The sequence below is a fragment of the Serinus canaria genome, chromosome 7, assembly GCF_022539315.1.
Source record: "Serinus canaria isolate serCan28SL12 chromosome 7, serCan2020, whole genome shotgun sequence".
NCBI classification, from domain to species: domain Eukaryota; kingdom Metazoa; phylum Chordata; class Aves; order Passeriformes; family Fringillidae; genus Serinus; species Serinus canaria.
The window spans coordinates 29,722,865-29,740,660 of NC_066321.1; the positions used below are offsets into that span (position 1 = coordinate 29,722,865).

Here is a 17,796-nt window from a genome sequence, read left to right on the forward strand (position 1 = left end):
CATTTATTTATTCTAATTTTTAAATGAGATTTAGAATCCTGAAAATGAAATTTCAGATCATCTATCTTTCCAATACAGTTTGTGCTTCCATAGGTATAGGCTGCTTCATGCTATGTTTGGTTTCACTCAAGGGCCTGAAATACTGAACAGCCCTCAATGATGACAAGCCATGGAAGCAGAAACCTTGTTTCATGGCAACACACACTGGGAATGTGTAATGCCTTGTTATTTACAGCTCTGACTATTGATTAATTCTGAAGTATTAGTAAACCGATGCTGTTTAAATTACAGATAAGGCTATTTAATTATGATGAATTAAGAGTTAAGTAATTAAAATGTTTACTAGAAGAAGTGAAACATCTACTTACCTTCTGCAACTGAGACTCCTTCACAAAGACCATGCCCATCTATTCCACTGCTGAGATGTGCAAACCCCACAGGGGTTTGAGACAAGCTGCTCTGGCCAGCCATGTTCCTGAACTGCCCCACTCCCACCTCTGCCTCCCCTGATGGAGGCAGAAGAAACAACCATTCACTAATCCTGACTCCAGAGCTGGAGGGGGGCTCACACAAAGCAAGGTGTAACTGGATCCTTGCACACAAGCCTCTCCCCCAGGAATCAAGGCATACAGACTCAATTTCACTAGAAAATAGTACATAGTATCATAAGAATGTCCAGGGTGAGTGGATGGGGCAGTTTCTCCTTTCCAGTGCCATCATCAGGAGCAGGACAGCAGGAAATGTTGTGGGAAGCAGGCTGGGTTTCTATTTCTCTTTCTAGCAAATAAAACCAATACTAATGATGAACTGGGTTCAAGGGGTAAACAGAAAAAAACCCACAGAAATCAGAGCTCAAGATGCAGAGCCACTGACTCCACCAGTATTAGATTACAGAATCCCAGGAACAGATGCTTCTTTAGTTGGAAGACACTTCCAGGGAAAAAAAGCCTGATATGAAGCCTCAAGAGCAGGTACTAGGATGGACCCAGCCAATGCTGCTGTCACAGACACCCCTGAACAACAGATCAGCCTACATTGTTCAACACAGCAGGCCTTGGAGTACCTGATGCTGAAGCTTCAGCAGTGCTCAGATGACAATGCTGTGACTGGAGAGCTTCCCTGCCCCTTCCCATGTGTGCCTGGACAAACAGATGAGCCTGGCACAAGAGGAGCTGATCTCAAGAGCTACTCACTAACAATTTCTTGTTATGTCTTATCCTTTGCTTAATACCCATGTTGGTATGGGTACAACCATCCCATCCCTTTATTTGGGGGATAATTATGTTGATTTCAGAAGGTACAAATACTGAGAAGAAGAGAGAAAACTGAGCACCAAAGCTGCCTTCACTAGATTACAGTGAGCGTGGCCATGCTTGCCTCCACCTGCTGTTTCCAATTTCTTCTGGTACCAAGAAATTAACACACTTTTTGCTTTTGGAGACAACAGAATTAAGCACATCACTGAAAAGACACCCAAAATATCAAGTGAGAATTGAATCATCCTTCACTAGACTTAAGAGCTAAGTTGGCTGCTTCCACTTTGTTTGGTTTTTTTTTAGAAGATCTTTCATGGACTTTATCATAAACTCATATATTGTGCCAGCAAGAGAAGTTCTTGAACACGTAATAATGAAAACCAAATTAGAACAGCAGAGAATAATAATGGATCAGGCAGTTCCACAGAACTGTAAATTAACAAGAGGGAGTCACAGAAAAACCTGGCCTGGCTCCTGTCCTGGATGACCAGAAGTGTTAGTGCTGCATTGTTAGCCATGACAAAGGAATGGTAGATCAATTAATCCTTCCAACAAGAAGTTTACTAGATCAAGTGAAAGATCTAAAGCATGAAGACTTCCACCCTTTAAGACGAAGACCAAGCAAATTTTCATTTCTAGGTGGCATGCACTTGCCATCAGCAGCTTGGATGGAAATACTTCAGTGATGCCACCAGTGTCCAAAGCATCCAAGTTTTGCAAAAAAATGATCCTCTGAAAGAGTTTAACTCACTCCACTGTGAAACATTTTCAGCATTTCTCATCAGCAATGAAACGTTTTGTCAGTAAATAATGATGGCTGGAAGTTCAAAAATGGTTAAACAATTCTTGCAGTAAAGTATCACAGAAATGTTAGACCTACTCTGGTAGCTCCTTTTCAAAGACTAAACCTCTGCTAACAGTTCTGCAACAAAGAGCATTGGGAATATACAGAGAAACCTTAGAAAGGGGAATGAATGCTAAGCCATTGATCCTGGCGGCAGGGAAAACAAACAAGAGCCTTTGGAGTAATGGATACAGACATCACTAACAGTGCAAGATTTGGGACCAAAGGACTGGGATCAAGGCTGTCACATGAATCCACTGGAATGCTGATGGGTGTTTTAGTGACAGAGCTGTGTTAAGCAGACAGGACAAAAGGATGTCTGCCTTTTCAAGGACCTATTGACACCACTGATACCCACACAACAGAGCAGAGTGGGGCAATGCTCCTGCTTCCCAGCCTGCTGGGGATGCCACTTTACTCCTGAATACAGGGCTTGGAACTGGAATTATAGCCAAAAGAAAGGATTTTGCTCTAGAAGGACTCAGGGCACCTGCACTACCAACAGACTGACTCCACCCTCCAGGCTGAAAGAATGGGGAAATCTTACCAGATGCTTGCACTCTACTCTTGCTAAGAAGGTTCTTTCTAAATACTAGGATCAAGTTTCTATAAATCATCTTATTTTTAGGCTATGTATTTCATACCTTGTATTGAAAGGTACATTTTCCTCGTATTGAAAATATTTATTAGCTTAAATAAATATTTTTCCTCCCTGCTTTTATCTTTAAACACTGCCAACAGTCATATTATTCCCCAGCAGCCTTGGTATATGGAATAAAACATACTCAGCTGTTTTAGCCTGCTTTTCTATTTTCTCAATCATAATTGTTAATCCTGCTCTGCAATGGCATGAGTGGGGATTTTTTTAAAACACGTTTAATGAAAACAGTTTATTCTCAGATCAAGATTACATTTTAATTATTTAATTTGCAATAATTACAGGCTGAAGAATTTAAAGAGAGAGGTCCTTGAAAAGAAATGTGAAATGTACTTTCCATTCAGAAAGTAAAAGCTACACATATAAGCAAAAGCAGGTCTATGAGTCCAAAAAAACCCTGATTATTGCATGAGTAATTCCTGAACAAACAATAAAGTTGCCTGCCTCAAGGAAAAAGCTGGGCTAGTGAATGACATCAACAGGAAATGAGTAACAATATCTCTTCCTATCACTCCACTTGTGTTCTCAGTTCATTGTTTTGACAAGTGCTCTGATCACAAGCTGTCCTAACAGTACCATGCCATCCCTCAGCAAATAGCACACTTCCACGTTTGCATTTAGCCTCTTGGGCTTCAACAGAAAAAGAAAGGGCCTTTTCAAATCCCTAAATCACTTCATTTGCAATGACATAATGAAAAAATACTTAGACTCTGGTAGGAAAAATACAGCAGAAGTGAAAATATTAGTTACTGCAGATCAAAAGCCACTTTTACCTATGCCACTTCTAGGACTCTCCAAAAGCCAACAGATTACAGCATGATGGTAAGATCATCAGACCCAGTGAAAACACAGAAGTCACCATCAAAAACTACAGAAAGGGAAAATTCCAACTGTAGGTTAGGAAAAAATTCTTTAACCAAAGCATTAAAGCACTGGGATAAGTTACCCAGCCAGATGATAAAACCTCATCACTGGAGGTTCCCAACGCTGGACTGGCAAAGCCCTGGAGCAACACAATCCGAGTGACACCAGATGGTTCTTTGTGCAGGGGCTGGAGTCTGAGATCTCCAGAGATCCCTCCCAGCCTCTGTGACCTCGTGGTTTCCTTCTCAGGTCGCTGACAGTCACCAGTGCCCTCTGCACCTCACCCAGACAGGTGACAAGAACTGCACCCAGCTAAGTAAATCTGACCTTTAAGGAAGAGTACAATATGAAGATAAATGCCCAATTCACAGTGTGCACGTGAGTTTGTAAAAGCACAAGAAGGCACAGCTAGGTGCCAGCTGAGTCAGAATCAGAGCAGAGCAGCAGCTAGAACAGGAAGCAGCACCTTACAGCAGATATGCTGCCCCACGTGCCTGCTTAGCACAAATACATCAAAGACTGGTTGGCTGGAACACTTTTGAGGCTAGGAAGACATTCTAGAATTACTTCCTTTTCTCCTTGTCCTTCCTTCAGCCCCATTTCCTCACCAGTCCTAGTGCTGGGGTGTCAAAGTGTTTATTATTGTCCAAACATCCACCTGCCTTGTCCTCATCAAGCACCCATGTCACCTTTATTGCCTCAATTAAGTCCTGCTCCAATTAAACTGGTCAAAAACCAAAAGAACAAATAAAATACCAACAAACCTGCCCCCACCACAGTTCTGCCACTGAACTCCATTCCAGGCTTTATTCAGCTAGGCTGCAGCCCTAGATGGGACCATTAGGCACCCCTGCTATGCACAGAAGAAATGCACGTGGCATTTTCAGGAGTAGCTGAGCCATGGGCACAGTGCTGCCACTCAAGTCTTGCTAAAACCCTTAAATGTTCAATGTCCAAGTGATACCAAAAGTCTGCATACAGCAAGATTAGATGCCAGTAAGAAAATTAACTCCTGCTTGCAGGAAAACCAAAAGACAAGAGGGCATTTTTGATTTTGCACACAATATTCTCTAGGAGCAAACTGCAAATCAGAAACCATGCTTGATTCAAGGTAGGTAGTTTAATAATTTAGACTATTTAAATTATTCAACACACTAGGACATGAATTCCTGAAAGAAAGTGGGCTGTGCATGACTCAACCATGTCTTTACATATATTAGTTAGTCATGCACTTTCCAGACTAGACAAATGTGGAACAGACAAGGTGCCAGCATGATAAAAAAAAAAAAAAAATTAGTTTTAGTTAAGATTTCTACCCAATTTAATGCCTCTTGCCAAAAATCCAACCACCACAGACATAAGGGAACTCAGATCCTCAAGGAGACTCTGCACTGAAGGCAAAATATTAGGTGTATTTGTCATTCTAATAAGAACTCTGCTGAAACAAGTTTATTCTTGTTTCACTGCAATAATTGATTCTGAACCTTCAAAAAAACTACAGAAATATTATTTAAAATTTAAAAAAAAGAAAAAACAGTACAAGCCTACAATGTTTAGGATGCCAAAACATCATACATTAATTCTGCTCATAATTAATTCCTTTGTTCACAAATTACTGTGCATCAATGACATGTATGTATCAAGACCAAGAGATACATGAGCAATAAAAACCAACATAATCCATTCCCCCCACCCACCCAACCTCCTCTGAATCCATTGCCTTTTTATTCATCTACCCACCCACTGGTCTTCTGACACAAATATATGCTGAACACCAAAATATAAGGGCCAAAATAATTCTACAGGAAATCACCTGTGGCTCTTTCTGTGTACCTACTACTGTTTTTCATCATCTTTGTGACTTTTAGAGAATAAACTCTTTTGACATGTGATGTTTTTAAGTATAATGAACATGCAGCTCATTTCACAGCCATAGGACAAATAACTTCAGCTTATAAACCAGTCTGCAAAAAGCTAAATTAACCATTCTGACCACCCTCAGTAGAGGCAGGGCCCAGCACCACTACCAAAACAATGTGGGGCTTGGACCACCTCCCTTGCTACACATGATTTATCACCAGCTGTATTTTTCCCTTCAGAATGCTCAGGATCAGCAGTTCCTGCACTGGCACCATTAGCCATACATTTTCCAGGTGACTGAATCAGTATCTTCAAAACCAGACAAAAACACAGTGATGTTAAAATTCTACTGCACCAGGACTTCTTTATTTAAAAAAGCCACGGTGACAAAGTCTTGCTACTTTGATTTTTGCTTTCAACTTTCTAAGACACCAGTTCAAACAGAAATAATTAGAATATTGTACAAAATGTTGACGAAATCTTAGGAAAGTTTTCAATGACTGGTTTATCTAAATCTGCTCATTCCACCTACTCTTACAGAATCTTTTTTTCAACACAGTACTCACTATCTCAACTTCAATCTAAAAAATGTGTTTAACAAATCTGTTCTCCATTGAGAGAAAAAAAAAATACAATAAAAAAATCAGCTTAAAATAAATTTATTAAACAATACAAAAATAAGCATGCTGGAAATCAAGATACATAAATAACATACAATGCAAATGAAAAATGGAAAACGAGACAGGTAACTTAACAACTGAGCCAAAAGGTACAACACAAATGCTAAAATAAATCTTTAAAAAGCATTTACATTTCTAATGAAATGTTAATGATGCTGACAAAGAAAAACAAACAAACAGCTAAAATGCTTGAATATCAAGAATTGCTATTACTGTAGCACAGGTGAACACTAGAACCGTTGCAGACTTTCACACATGGAATGACTAAACCTCAGTGGCCCTGGCCTCTCCCACTGCCCCGGGGGGTGACCTTGGCCCCCCAGGTGCCCTGCCAGGAACAAAAGCTACCTGCACACGTGGCAGCCAGGGCAAGAAACTACAAGTGTGGGCAAGTTACAGAACAGCTGGATCAGAGGAGTCTCCTCCTGACCCTTCCTAGCTAGAAGCTGCCTTCAATTCTGAGGCAGGCTTCAAAAGCATATATTACAGAACTGTAATATATTTATATTTTTTTTAAAGGTTGTTTAAGCTGTACCCTAAATATTCTTATTATGCATATTAAAGACCTAGTAGTTTTCTTATATTTCTATTTCCCATGCAGAACTTGACTCTACCACGTTTTGCATGTGGAAAAATCATCCATCTTCAACCACATCTTTAGAAGTGGCTTCAAATAGTACTAAAAATCAAGGTGGGTAGAATCAGACCAAGGAAACCCTGCATTGTGCCTTTTCCATTTTTAATTAAATCAGCAAGTCACCCAGCAACATGTCACCACTGTAAATACTTTCCATTAGCAGCACAGACACATGATGTTCCCTCTTGCAACGGAGGGGATTTCAGCTAAAGCAGTTCTGCAGGATCTGAACACTTGTTATGTCTCTGTAGCTACTGGTTTACTGCAAAATCCTCAAACAGGCAAGACATTTTTATAATTGAAGACTTTGCCTTTATTTTGAGGATAAGCACTAACAAACCTAACCTTATCATCAGAGATAAGATTATAAAAGTTATTGTTCAGCAATTCATGACTGACACTTATTACTGACATCTGCACCACAGATTTACCTCTTCATCCCAGCAAGGCATCAAATTCACTGAAAATTGATGTTCTGTATTGTTTTGCTGAAGTATTTCCATCCTAGGCTTCAAAGACAGGAAGCCCATCCTTTTACAATACTCTGCTAAATGAAGATTATTCAGGGTTTAGTCAGAGCTTTTTCAAATGTTCATGCAAAATTAACAATACCCAAACAGATTAATTAAGAGCAGCTTGCTTTCTCAAAGGACATCAGCTCTGTTTTATGCATCTTCCTAAACTCATGAACATCCAGATGGGCCAAAAAGGGGGCAGGAAAAAACTAACTCTGCCATTAGGCAAAACTTACATATCAACAGTTTGGAGTTCTAGATAAAAAAAAGGGAGAGGGACTGGGGAAGGGATGAGAGAGAAGAGGTGAAGTTGTTACTACAGAATTGTTTGCTACTGTCTCTTAAAATCCTCCACCAGCTAATACCATTTATCATTGCTTGGACAAGTTTCTCCAGTTTAATAAACCAGGACTCTGTGTGATGTTTACTAGGCATGGGATGTATCAGATTATTTGCAAATTTAAAGAGGAGAAAACTTTATAGAGAATGCTTTTCTTAGATTTTCAGCATTATTAAGAATCTAATCCCTGCAAGTGTTAAGAATTTAGCAAGTCATTGACCTCTGTTCAGAACTGCCTATTGAGCCTATCTGAAGCTTACATTTATCATTTGGAGCTACACCCTGCTCAAGATACTCAAATTATCAAATTATGCAGTTAAAGAGAGGCAGCTGCCTGCAAGTCCACTTTCTCAGTAAGCTGACAGTGCTGCAAACTCCAAATCATGTCAAAAAAACAGCAATTAATTATAACTTAAGAATTTGCTCCTGCGTAAATGAAACCTCATATATGAACATATGCACACATTAATGGTTGAAAAATAGCTCTAAACAGTCCTAATAAGATCTACCTATCTGCTTCCCTGTGAACATATTTCCTGCTCACTGCTCAGTCTAAGTCCCAGATGGCTTACATTCCTTTCCAGGGTGGAGCACAGCACCATTGGTAAGGCAGACTACTGAGTCAGAACTACCAGCTGGCAGCACAAGCAGCAAGAGAGACATTCCGAATAGTTGGGGCAGGAATCTCTCTGCTGCATTAGTTAACTTGCAAGCAAGACAGGTTTTTTTCCTCCTCCTCCCCACTTCTCCCACTCCTGCCCAGGCATTTTTGCTCTCTTTGTTACAACATTAGCATTAATTATTAATGGTTTGATTAAAAGAAAAAATAATCTTCACTAGCATGGCATATGCAAAAGGTCCATTTCTCTTCAAATTTGAAAGCTCATATTAAAGTAACCCTGATATGGTAATAATATGACTCAGAACCTATCTCTACTTAATACACAATTATTTAGAAATTCAGGAATTTGCTGTATTTTGCCAAATACTATTTTATATTTTAATTAGTATTCTATCTTTACATGCTGACCCTGCTCAATAGACACAAGCTCTTGCTCAGCTTCAAAGTTCACATACTTAAAAATCTCAGATATAAACAAAAATAAACAGATACACCACAAAAGTGGTATGCATCTTTGAAAACACTAAGATTTACCTTTACTTTTTTTTTTAACTAAATGTGTTCTAAGTAACTACAGAAGTCAGTTTACAGCTTTGGGGTTGTCTGCACATGCTTTTTCCCCACACACCCTTGAACTTTGACAATCTTTTTGGTATAGCATACAGAATTTACACAAAATGTATATATAAATGAAACACCAGGTAAACAATATTCAAATCAAAGTTAAATCTAGAGATGCTTGAGGGTTTTTAAAATGAAGAATTTAATGGAACTAGAACCCATTTGTTTAGTTCTGCTCTCCCCGACCTTCCATTCTATACACTACGGTTCTGGAGATGTCCTCGTTTGATTCAGGTGACACTTTTTTCCATACTGTTTCTTTTAAAGCAAGTTCTTGCTGGAGATTCTCATAGTCCATTGGTCCAAAGGAATGCTAGTTGTTCAAGCAACATACATTATTTATTAGTGTACTTGAAGAAAAAAAAAAATCCATACTTGCAGTCATTGCTAACAGACTCAAGTTTTTCAGCTCTTCACATAAACTTAGTTTCTCTTTTCCACTTATAAAAAAATTAAATTCAAAACTGGGTAATTTTTAGATGCATACATGCAAATAAAAGCACTTTGATAATCATTCTACTGTATTGAAATTTTCATGCCTTAATCAAAACATTAATGGCCTTGAAAACAAAGAGGTTTTCCTTATCTCAATCCCCTCATGCTTGTATCGTTTGTAAATGTAGCTGGAGTGGATTCAGTTCATTCCCAGACACTGCTTATGCTGCTCCCTAAGTAGCAGGCTCTTGTCTGCAGCAGTATCCATGCCTGAACTCACTGCCTGTGCAACTCTCAGCAGGTCATGTGGTGTCAGAGATATCCTCATGAAAATCCAGCTGAACACAGATCTCGTGTGCTGCAGCACCCACCAGAGAGGCTAAGCCCAGCAGCTGGTCAAGTCTTTATTAAAGCAACCAGTCCAGTAAAACTCTTGGCAACTTCCATCAGATACCATCTACCTCATCTAGCAGGGAGATGAACTGCATGCAATGGAGTTACAAATCTAGTGAAGAATTCTCCTTACACCAAACCCTGTGACAGTGTGGTCCACCCAGGGAAGTGCCCACTAATGATGTACACTAACTAGATGATCTGAAAGCTTTGATGCAATACATGTCATTGAGCAGTTTGGCATTTAGAGAAGAACTTGCCGTATTTCCTCTGAAGTCTAGGAGCAATACTCACTGCACACAGACAGTAACTTACCCGCTGATCACCTCCTTCTCGGCGAGGATCAAGCTTTTTTGCAAAGTGTCTCAAATTATCGTAGTTATGGAAATTGCACAAAGAAACCAGGTCCTGCAAGCATGTAGAGAACAAGCATTATTATCTGCACAGGACAGCCAAATGCTTCTCAGTTAATAACAATACCACCACTTACATTTTGCATCACATCCTAGTGACCTAAACCAGTAAGAAGGGAAGTTTATTTAATAAATGAATACCCATGTCCACAAGGCACTTTGAACATAATGGATCTACAGGATAAAATTCTAATAATACCTTTATAGCATCTTTACTTCCTTCTTACTGAAGGATAGAACAAGGAGCAAATCTGCAAAATATCTCTTTTAATAAATTTCTACTCAAAGACAGGAAGCCCATCCTTTTACAATACTCTGCCAAATGAAGATTATTTAGGGTTTAGTCAGAGCTTTTTCAAATGTTCATGCAAAATTAACAATACCCAAACAGATTAATTAAGAGCAGCTTGCTTTCTCAGAGGACATCAGCTCTGTTTTATGCATCTTCCTAAACTCATGAACATCCAGATGGGCCAAAAAGGAGGCAGGAAAAACTAACTCTGCCATTAGGCAAAACTCAGCAGTTTGGTTTTAGATGAAAAAAGGGAGAGGGATTTAAAGCATAAATAAGCTGTATGTTCTTCAGGAACAGAAATACTTCAATCAAAAGGATGAAACAAAGAAATGAGTGACCTAATGGATTCTCAGTCAGTTTGAATTACAACATGAAAGGCTATAATTACAAAACTTGGCAAAGCTGTTCTATTTTTAAAAGTGACTGTTACATTCCTGTTACTTGTATGCCACAATCATCTATCAGATTTTAGGTCTCATTGTAATGCAGAATTGATGCAGTAAATCCTTCACCTATTCTAAGATTTAGAACTAAGTTACCAGACCATTTAATATGAAGCTTTAAAGCACTTTAACTAGAATTAGTAACTTCTTAATTTGAAACTATGGAAATGTTAGACAAATAGAAGCATGCTAAGTTTTAACTGCTGCTCTACTTCCCTTTAAAATTAAGCAATCATCATTACAAGGTAGCTTTAGGGAGAAAAAAAGGAAGAATTTTTTTACATTCTCCTCTCTCACAAAACACTTAAATAATCATTACAAAGTCCTCCCCAAAATCTCTCCTGCTTCTAATGCTCCTATCAGCGGACTATCCACAGATCTTTCACTAGCACAACATGAAGCTAGGAAGAGTTTGCCCAACATCTGGGTATCATCTATGAAGACATCTTTTATGTCAGATGGTTTAAAAAAATCAGTTTAAAAATACATCAGAATGGAAGTATTTCATTACAGTCTTTTTCTTCTATTGCAATGAAATAAGAAAAAAGTCTGTTTATAGAGGTCTACAGGTTTTAATGCAATACACTGGACTCCAGCACTTTCATTACCCTGTGAACTGTTCCTTCTCAAAGCTTTTCCACAACAATTTCTCCAGTGTTTCTGGCAACATACTTCAATGCTCACTGAAATCAAGTGCTATTTACTACTAAAAAGCAAACATCTATTCTTAGACTTTCACCCTTGGATCAGATGAAACTTGCTATGTAGGGAACAATCAGAAATCACTATTTAATTCACTTAGATCTCAACTATGCCAACTGAAGCTCAGTAAACATCAGCTGCAAAAGCAAAAAAAAAAAAAAAACCCAGAAAACAAACCCAACCAAACAAAACACCCCAAGGGCAATGCTGCTTACATGACAAAAGTGAATTCCTTTAACACTGTTGCCCATCTTGTCCAAAGGAGGTGACCAGCACATCAAGCCCATGACATTAGGAACAACCAGAAGAATCCCACCAGCAACTCCAGACTTTGCAGGAAGACCAACCTACAGAATAATCAGAGAATCACTAGCCTCTGCAATTGCTCCTCACTTCTGTAACACAATGCATCAGCATTTTCCTGAAGATTATTGTGTAGCCTTTTTAAACATGTATCTGGAAGGCACTTGAAGCTGGGAAAGCATTATTACTTATCTCTTTTTAGATAAACAATAACCTGATGCAGTTTGTGACAATCCAAGGTTCACAACCATAAAACTATCTGCTCTCAGGAATACACTGAGTCAGTAATACTGTAAAAGAAGATAATTTACATCTATTTTTAAAAAAACTAATTATGACTAAGCAGTAGTACCCAAGTGTATGTCTCACAAACAGCTTGCAACAAGGTGGTAGAATGAAGCTGTAAAAATCTTCACTGAAAAACAAAACCACAAGAAAATTGGAAAGTATCTATGAAATCATACAATAACCTCCTTGTTCACAATCTGAACAAAGGCATTACTTTTTTCAGCAGGAACTAACATGTCACATATCCTCATGGCTCTCCAAGCAGCAACTTTTATGTCACAAAATGCACCATCATAATCAATTTTACATGTATGCAGTAAGGAAAAACTAAAAATGCTGGAAAAAATATTGAAATCATAAGATGGAGTGTATCTTGAATTATAAACATGTAAGGAAAACACTGCTAGAAAACAGGAGCACAGCACATGTGCTGTGTATGACAGGCATTTTCACACATATAAGGACAATTTCTGAGCCTGAGTTACTGAAGAAAAAACAACTGTCTGCAAAGGTTTTCTGCTATCCTTGACTCCCATACAGCAGGATTACTTCAGCCATGCTTTCAGTTCCTGTTGCTCTCATGAACAGCCTTTCCTAAGGAACAGCATTTATGGTTTGATATAAAAGGGATTCCCAGAAGTGAAGGCAGAGGGCTCTAAGGTAGGTGCCACTAGTAGTGCCATGAATCCTAGGTGAGATTTTCCCTTACAGTGTGCTCAATTTCTAAATAATTCATGTAACACCCTCTCTTCTGCCTCAAAAGCAAGGAAGCAACTCTTAGAACATAGAAAATAACAGCAGAGCTTAACCTTCCTGGTCAGCTGTAATTAAATCCTGTAAAGTACTTACATGGAAGGCAAACTGCCCTGAAAAGTCATACATGCCACAGGAATGCATCAAACTCAAGGTGTTCCGGACTGCCTCGGGGCTCAGGACTCTCTCACCAGTGATAGGGCAAAAGCCACCATTAGCCAGAGTTGCTGCCATCACACTTGCTGACTCACATGTTACTTCTATTGAGCAAAGCTTATGGAAAAGAAATAAAGGTTATAAGCACTGGTACTTCTAGCACAGTAAGGCCAACTACAGCAGGATCAACAAAATATTGAAATCTTAAAATAACATCTCAGAACCACCTGTAGCATAACATTTCTTACAGATTACACTAGTAGCATCAATTACTACAGTCTGAATCTTTCTGCTATCAAGATCCCAGTGACAGTGTTTTGTAAGCCCTCTTAAAAGCTGGGGACAGTATTTTTATGGGTTAGTGTCTCTGCTCGATTCCTCCCCCCACCCCCCTTATGTTCCTTTGAGAGGAAGAGGTCTGTAAAACAATCTCTAAAAAAGTATTTTGCATCTGCTTAAATGGCAAAGCCACAGAATGACTGTTTTTTTTCCAATTTGAGCTTGCTTCGTCTGGTGGGTTCTTTTTATTTTAAAGCCTTAGAAGATCCCACACATTATTAGAAGTACAATTTAAAGCTGCAAATTCTAGCACATGCAAGTGTTAATGCCAGCACTTCCTGCTGATGCAGCCTTATTTCACCTTTCTCATATTTAATTTCTTATATAGTAATGATACAACCACACCATAGTTTTTCCCAGGATCCCTGCTCCAGTACAGACTATACATACTTTGGTGACACATCAGGAAATGTGATAAGATGCCATCACCTGATGCTGCCTCATTTCTGCAGAAACCAAAAGATAAGTTGGTTTCAACCTGAAGCTGAAATGCTGCTCTAAAAAGTAAACAAACTAGTGCTCCTATTCTTGTTTCTGCCAAACAGTCATTACATGATACTTCATGAAGTTACCTAAGCCACGTTTGCATGAGTAGTTACTACCTGGAATTCTTATTTTCCGGGTGCCAAACTCAATACATCCTAGTCCAATCAACTGGAGTTGCAAATCAAGAGATTGTCAGAGACGCATCTAAAATGGCAACTGTGTTTTAAACATATGAAGTATTACATAATATCACCTACTTTCAAAAAAAAAAAATTCTTTCTAGGTTCTCAGTTTAAGCACCTGCATTCTGTACCTCGTTTGTCTAAACTGAGAATAATCCATCCTCACTTTACAGAGATAATAGGCAAACACGTTTATTCCTGCTCAGAAAGTTCCCAGTCACAAAAGGGAGGAAGGAGCATTACAGAAAACCCAAAGAAAAGAAATAACTAGACTTTGAAGTAGAATCTTGAGTGTTGGAAAGGTAAGCATTGTACCCTAACAGGAAAAGAGAAATGCTGCTCGTGTATGAGCCACCCTTTTCCTGAGCATGGAGTGAAAAGGGGATTTTTCAAGGAAAAAAGAAAGAATGACACTTGGTCATCAAATCAGAGACCAGAATGCACAAAAATGAGGCCAAATTAAAATACATCAGAAAAGTAAGCTTTAGCATTTCTTAACTTATGAATAGTTTCCACTTAGAAAACACATCAGGCAGTGGGATACAAGGCATTTAAAAAGCATTTTTACACAGTAAATTCATATAAAATTACACATTCTCTTCTGACACAAGTTCAGAACAGACTATTAGCTTGTACCTAGTTTCTAACTCAACAAGAGGTCAACTACAGCTAATCACACATACCTTACTTCATAAACACTCATCCAATCTAAATATAAGAGAGCAGGTGCATCCCCACACAAAAAACTCAAATGAAATTTGCATTTTGAAAATAATGGCTTTATACTTTTGCATAAGTAACTTGCATTAGCAAGTCTCCAAGTCAAAAACAGATTTTGAGAAATCTGTATTTCTTTTTTTAAGCTCTCCCAGACAAAGTGAATCAGTAACACAACTTGAACTGCCTCTTGAGAACTCTACACAGCAGGGCTGAGTTGTGAATGTTTAAACATTAGGAGACCCTTACTGAGGAAATGCCTCACACTTGCAAGTTCTCATTTTGTGACAGTTGTAAATAACTTGCTGAAAGCAAAAAAGAATAGAAAAGGGGAGAGGGGGAGAAAAAAAAATATATATATTCTTACTGCAAAGCATTGAATGAAACCAAAAGGAGGTTCCCATGACTCCCCCTGTAGCACTCCCTCGAGCCTACAGCTCAGCATGCACTCTGCACTTACACAGGGCAAGCTACTCCACAGCACCATAGCAACCCAAAGAGGAAGTGTTTTGTCAAACTCACTGAAGTCACACAAGACATTTCAAGCTTCCAATTTCAAGTGGTTTAAAGACTATTGCTAGTTTGCATTAGCAACAAAGACACCTGAGTAGATCACCTAAACAAAGGCAAATCTGGGTACATCAAACATACATCTGTCATTTCCAGAGTTAAAGAGAAGCTGACATTTAACTGCATGTCATCAAAGCCTCCATGTCTAGGCACAAATCAGCTTCTACTGCTTATAAGAGCAATTCTAAGCCTACAGGGAGTCTCAATTTTAAAGTCAGTTACCTGAAAATAGAAGTCTAGTATAGCAACCATATCCGTGCCTTCAGGAAAGCACTGAGGAAGAAAAATAGAGTCTTTAAATAAATTTTTTTTTTTTAAGTATCACTTTTAGATAGACAAAACTTTAGCTGTACTGTTGTCAGCATACTAAGCATTAGGTGTATTTTAATATAAATATTTAAATGTAGTAAGTAGAAATACTTAATGACATCAGACTTAAAAATAACACAGTGCAGCATTATCAATGAACTAGGTACTAAAAGATTTTTCACTATGGTTTTCAACATCTTTAAATAAGCAAATGGAAAAATGCATCCTGGAGTTTTATAAAGTCACCTCTACAGCACAGATTACACTTTTTACAGCAAAGAAACAAATTATCATGGCTATGTTACAGAAAAATATTTAGAGGTGTTTTATTAGAATGGCATAAATATCACACTTTTCAAATGACAGCATTTGAATAACACTGATAAGACATATCCAGTATGAATGTGTGCCATACTGTACATAAAATAAATTAAAAGTCTTCACAAACTACAAATGAAGCCCAGCATATCACCTTCAAAATACACTTAAGAAAAAAAAATAACCTTTTTTTCTTTCAAGTAATAGCCAATTGCAAAGTTTCTATCTCCACTCTCTCTTTCAGACTGGAACCTAAAAGAGAAAAAAAAAAAGACAAGGCAACATGTCAGACTTTCCAAAAAACCCCCCAAAATCGCTGAACTCAAGATGTAGAATGTAATTCAGTAAAATTCCATGTAAAGGATTCATCACTTCTGAACACAACTGTTCTACTAATGGCACAGAAGTGGCCACAGCAGCTGGTCCCAGCTCACTCAGCTGGAGTGAATCAGCACTGACATCCAAGTGCACACAGCCCTGGTTACCTGCACAGCACCAGCTGACTTGGAGAGAAGGCAAAGGAAGGTGAAATCCTAATCTTGGAAGCATTTCTACATAGGCCAGAGTGGAATGGACCATCCCACCCTGGGACAGTGGAAGGGTCACTATTCCCTGCCCAAAGCACAGCAATGTGGAGGTCACACAGCAGCACAGACAATTGGTACACACCTCACTGGGATGATTGAGGAAAGGAGGAACCCTAAAGGAGGAGCACCTGCCTGGTTCCTTCTGCAGCACACACCTTTCACTGTACCAAAGCTCAGGAAAACACCTCTGCACGTGCATTGCAGTGGCAACCTGAAAGCAACTCTGCTAAAGGGAATCTTCATGATTTACCCTGTGCTGCCTGAAAAAACTCTCAAGGTTTCTGGACTGCTATACACTGAATTGATGAGGGGAACTGTTTGCTTGAGAAAAGAATTTAAATAGGCAAAATAAAAAAGCAGAAGGAGTCCTAGCCCAACTATGCTTCCTAAACATTTGCTATGCAGCCACCAACATGCAGAGTTTAATTTTTAATATGAACGCCAGGAAGAGAAGAGTTGCACTTACAGCTCTCATTGCCATAGCACCAACAGAGCACTAAGATAGAATAATGACATTTTCAAAGAGGTAGCCAACACTTTTAGGTGAAATTTTGCCCCACCAATGTCAGAGACATGCACAACTTTGGTTGTAAATTGTTAAGTGAAAGACCCCCTCCAATAAAAGGGATGACATGCTGGTTGAAATGTAAATAACTGAACTTGGCCATAAGCTCAAAATGTCAGTTATCAGCTGAACCACTTTCCACCTAACCTTAGAAAGCGAATAAAAAATACTTACGTGGCATTACTGAATCCAACATACTCATTACCAGCCATTTTATTCATGAACTGCATCACCTGTCAGGGATAAAGACAAGGAAAAGCAAGATTATGAACTTGCAACCCATCTTTACCCTAAATCTTACAACATCCTTTTAGAAATGCAATACAAATCACTAAATGTTTAAACAACTGAGTAAATCTACAAAGAAAAAAGCCAGGTTATTACTAAAATTTCAATTCCCTTGCCATCTTGAAACTTTTACCACTGAAGTTAGTTAAAAAAGAGTAGTTATAATGTTAACTTACATAGTCAAACTTTTCTGCGTTATTTGCTCCTTGCTGCAAGAAAAGAAAAAATAATTTACAAAAATTGTTAACAAAGGAACAAAGTTACTTCACTTAACAGTATTAGGATTTTAATGCACATAACTAAGGTATGAGTCTAATTAAGAATAAGGTACTACACTCACTTCATATATTAATGAAA

At 38.5% G+C, this 17,796-nt stretch overlaps 1 protein-coding gene across 2 annotated transcripts in view; it reads right to left on the minus strand.

Annotated features, from left to right (window-relative positions):
* Positions 1-17,796, minus strand: part of GLS (glutaminase) — a 59,428-nt gene that overhangs the window by 14,610 nt on the left and 27,022 nt on the right. Inside the window, exons 8-15 of one of the 2 annotated variants that reach the window (XM_030241569.2) lie at positions 17,616-17,648; positions 17,326-17,384; positions 16,185-16,251; positions 15,595-15,645; positions 13,019-13,195; positions 11,794-11,925; positions 10,041-10,133; positions 6,126-9,210 (exon numbers count right to left, since the gene is read on the minus strand). In XM_030241569.2, the coding sequence (XP_030097429.1) occupies positions 9,064-9,210; positions 10,041-10,133; positions 11,794-11,925; positions 13,019-13,195; positions 15,595-15,645; positions 16,185-16,251; positions 17,326-17,384; positions 17,616-17,648 (759 nt within the window). In that variant the 3' untranslated portion in view covers positions 6,126-9,063. Of the gene's footprint in view, positions 1-6,125; positions 9,211-10,040; positions 10,134-11,793; positions 11,926-13,018; positions 13,196-15,594; positions 15,646-16,184; positions 16,252-17,325; positions 17,385-17,615; positions 17,649-17,796 lie in introns of those variants that run through there. The other variant, XM_030241568.2, reaches the window with a different exon arrangement.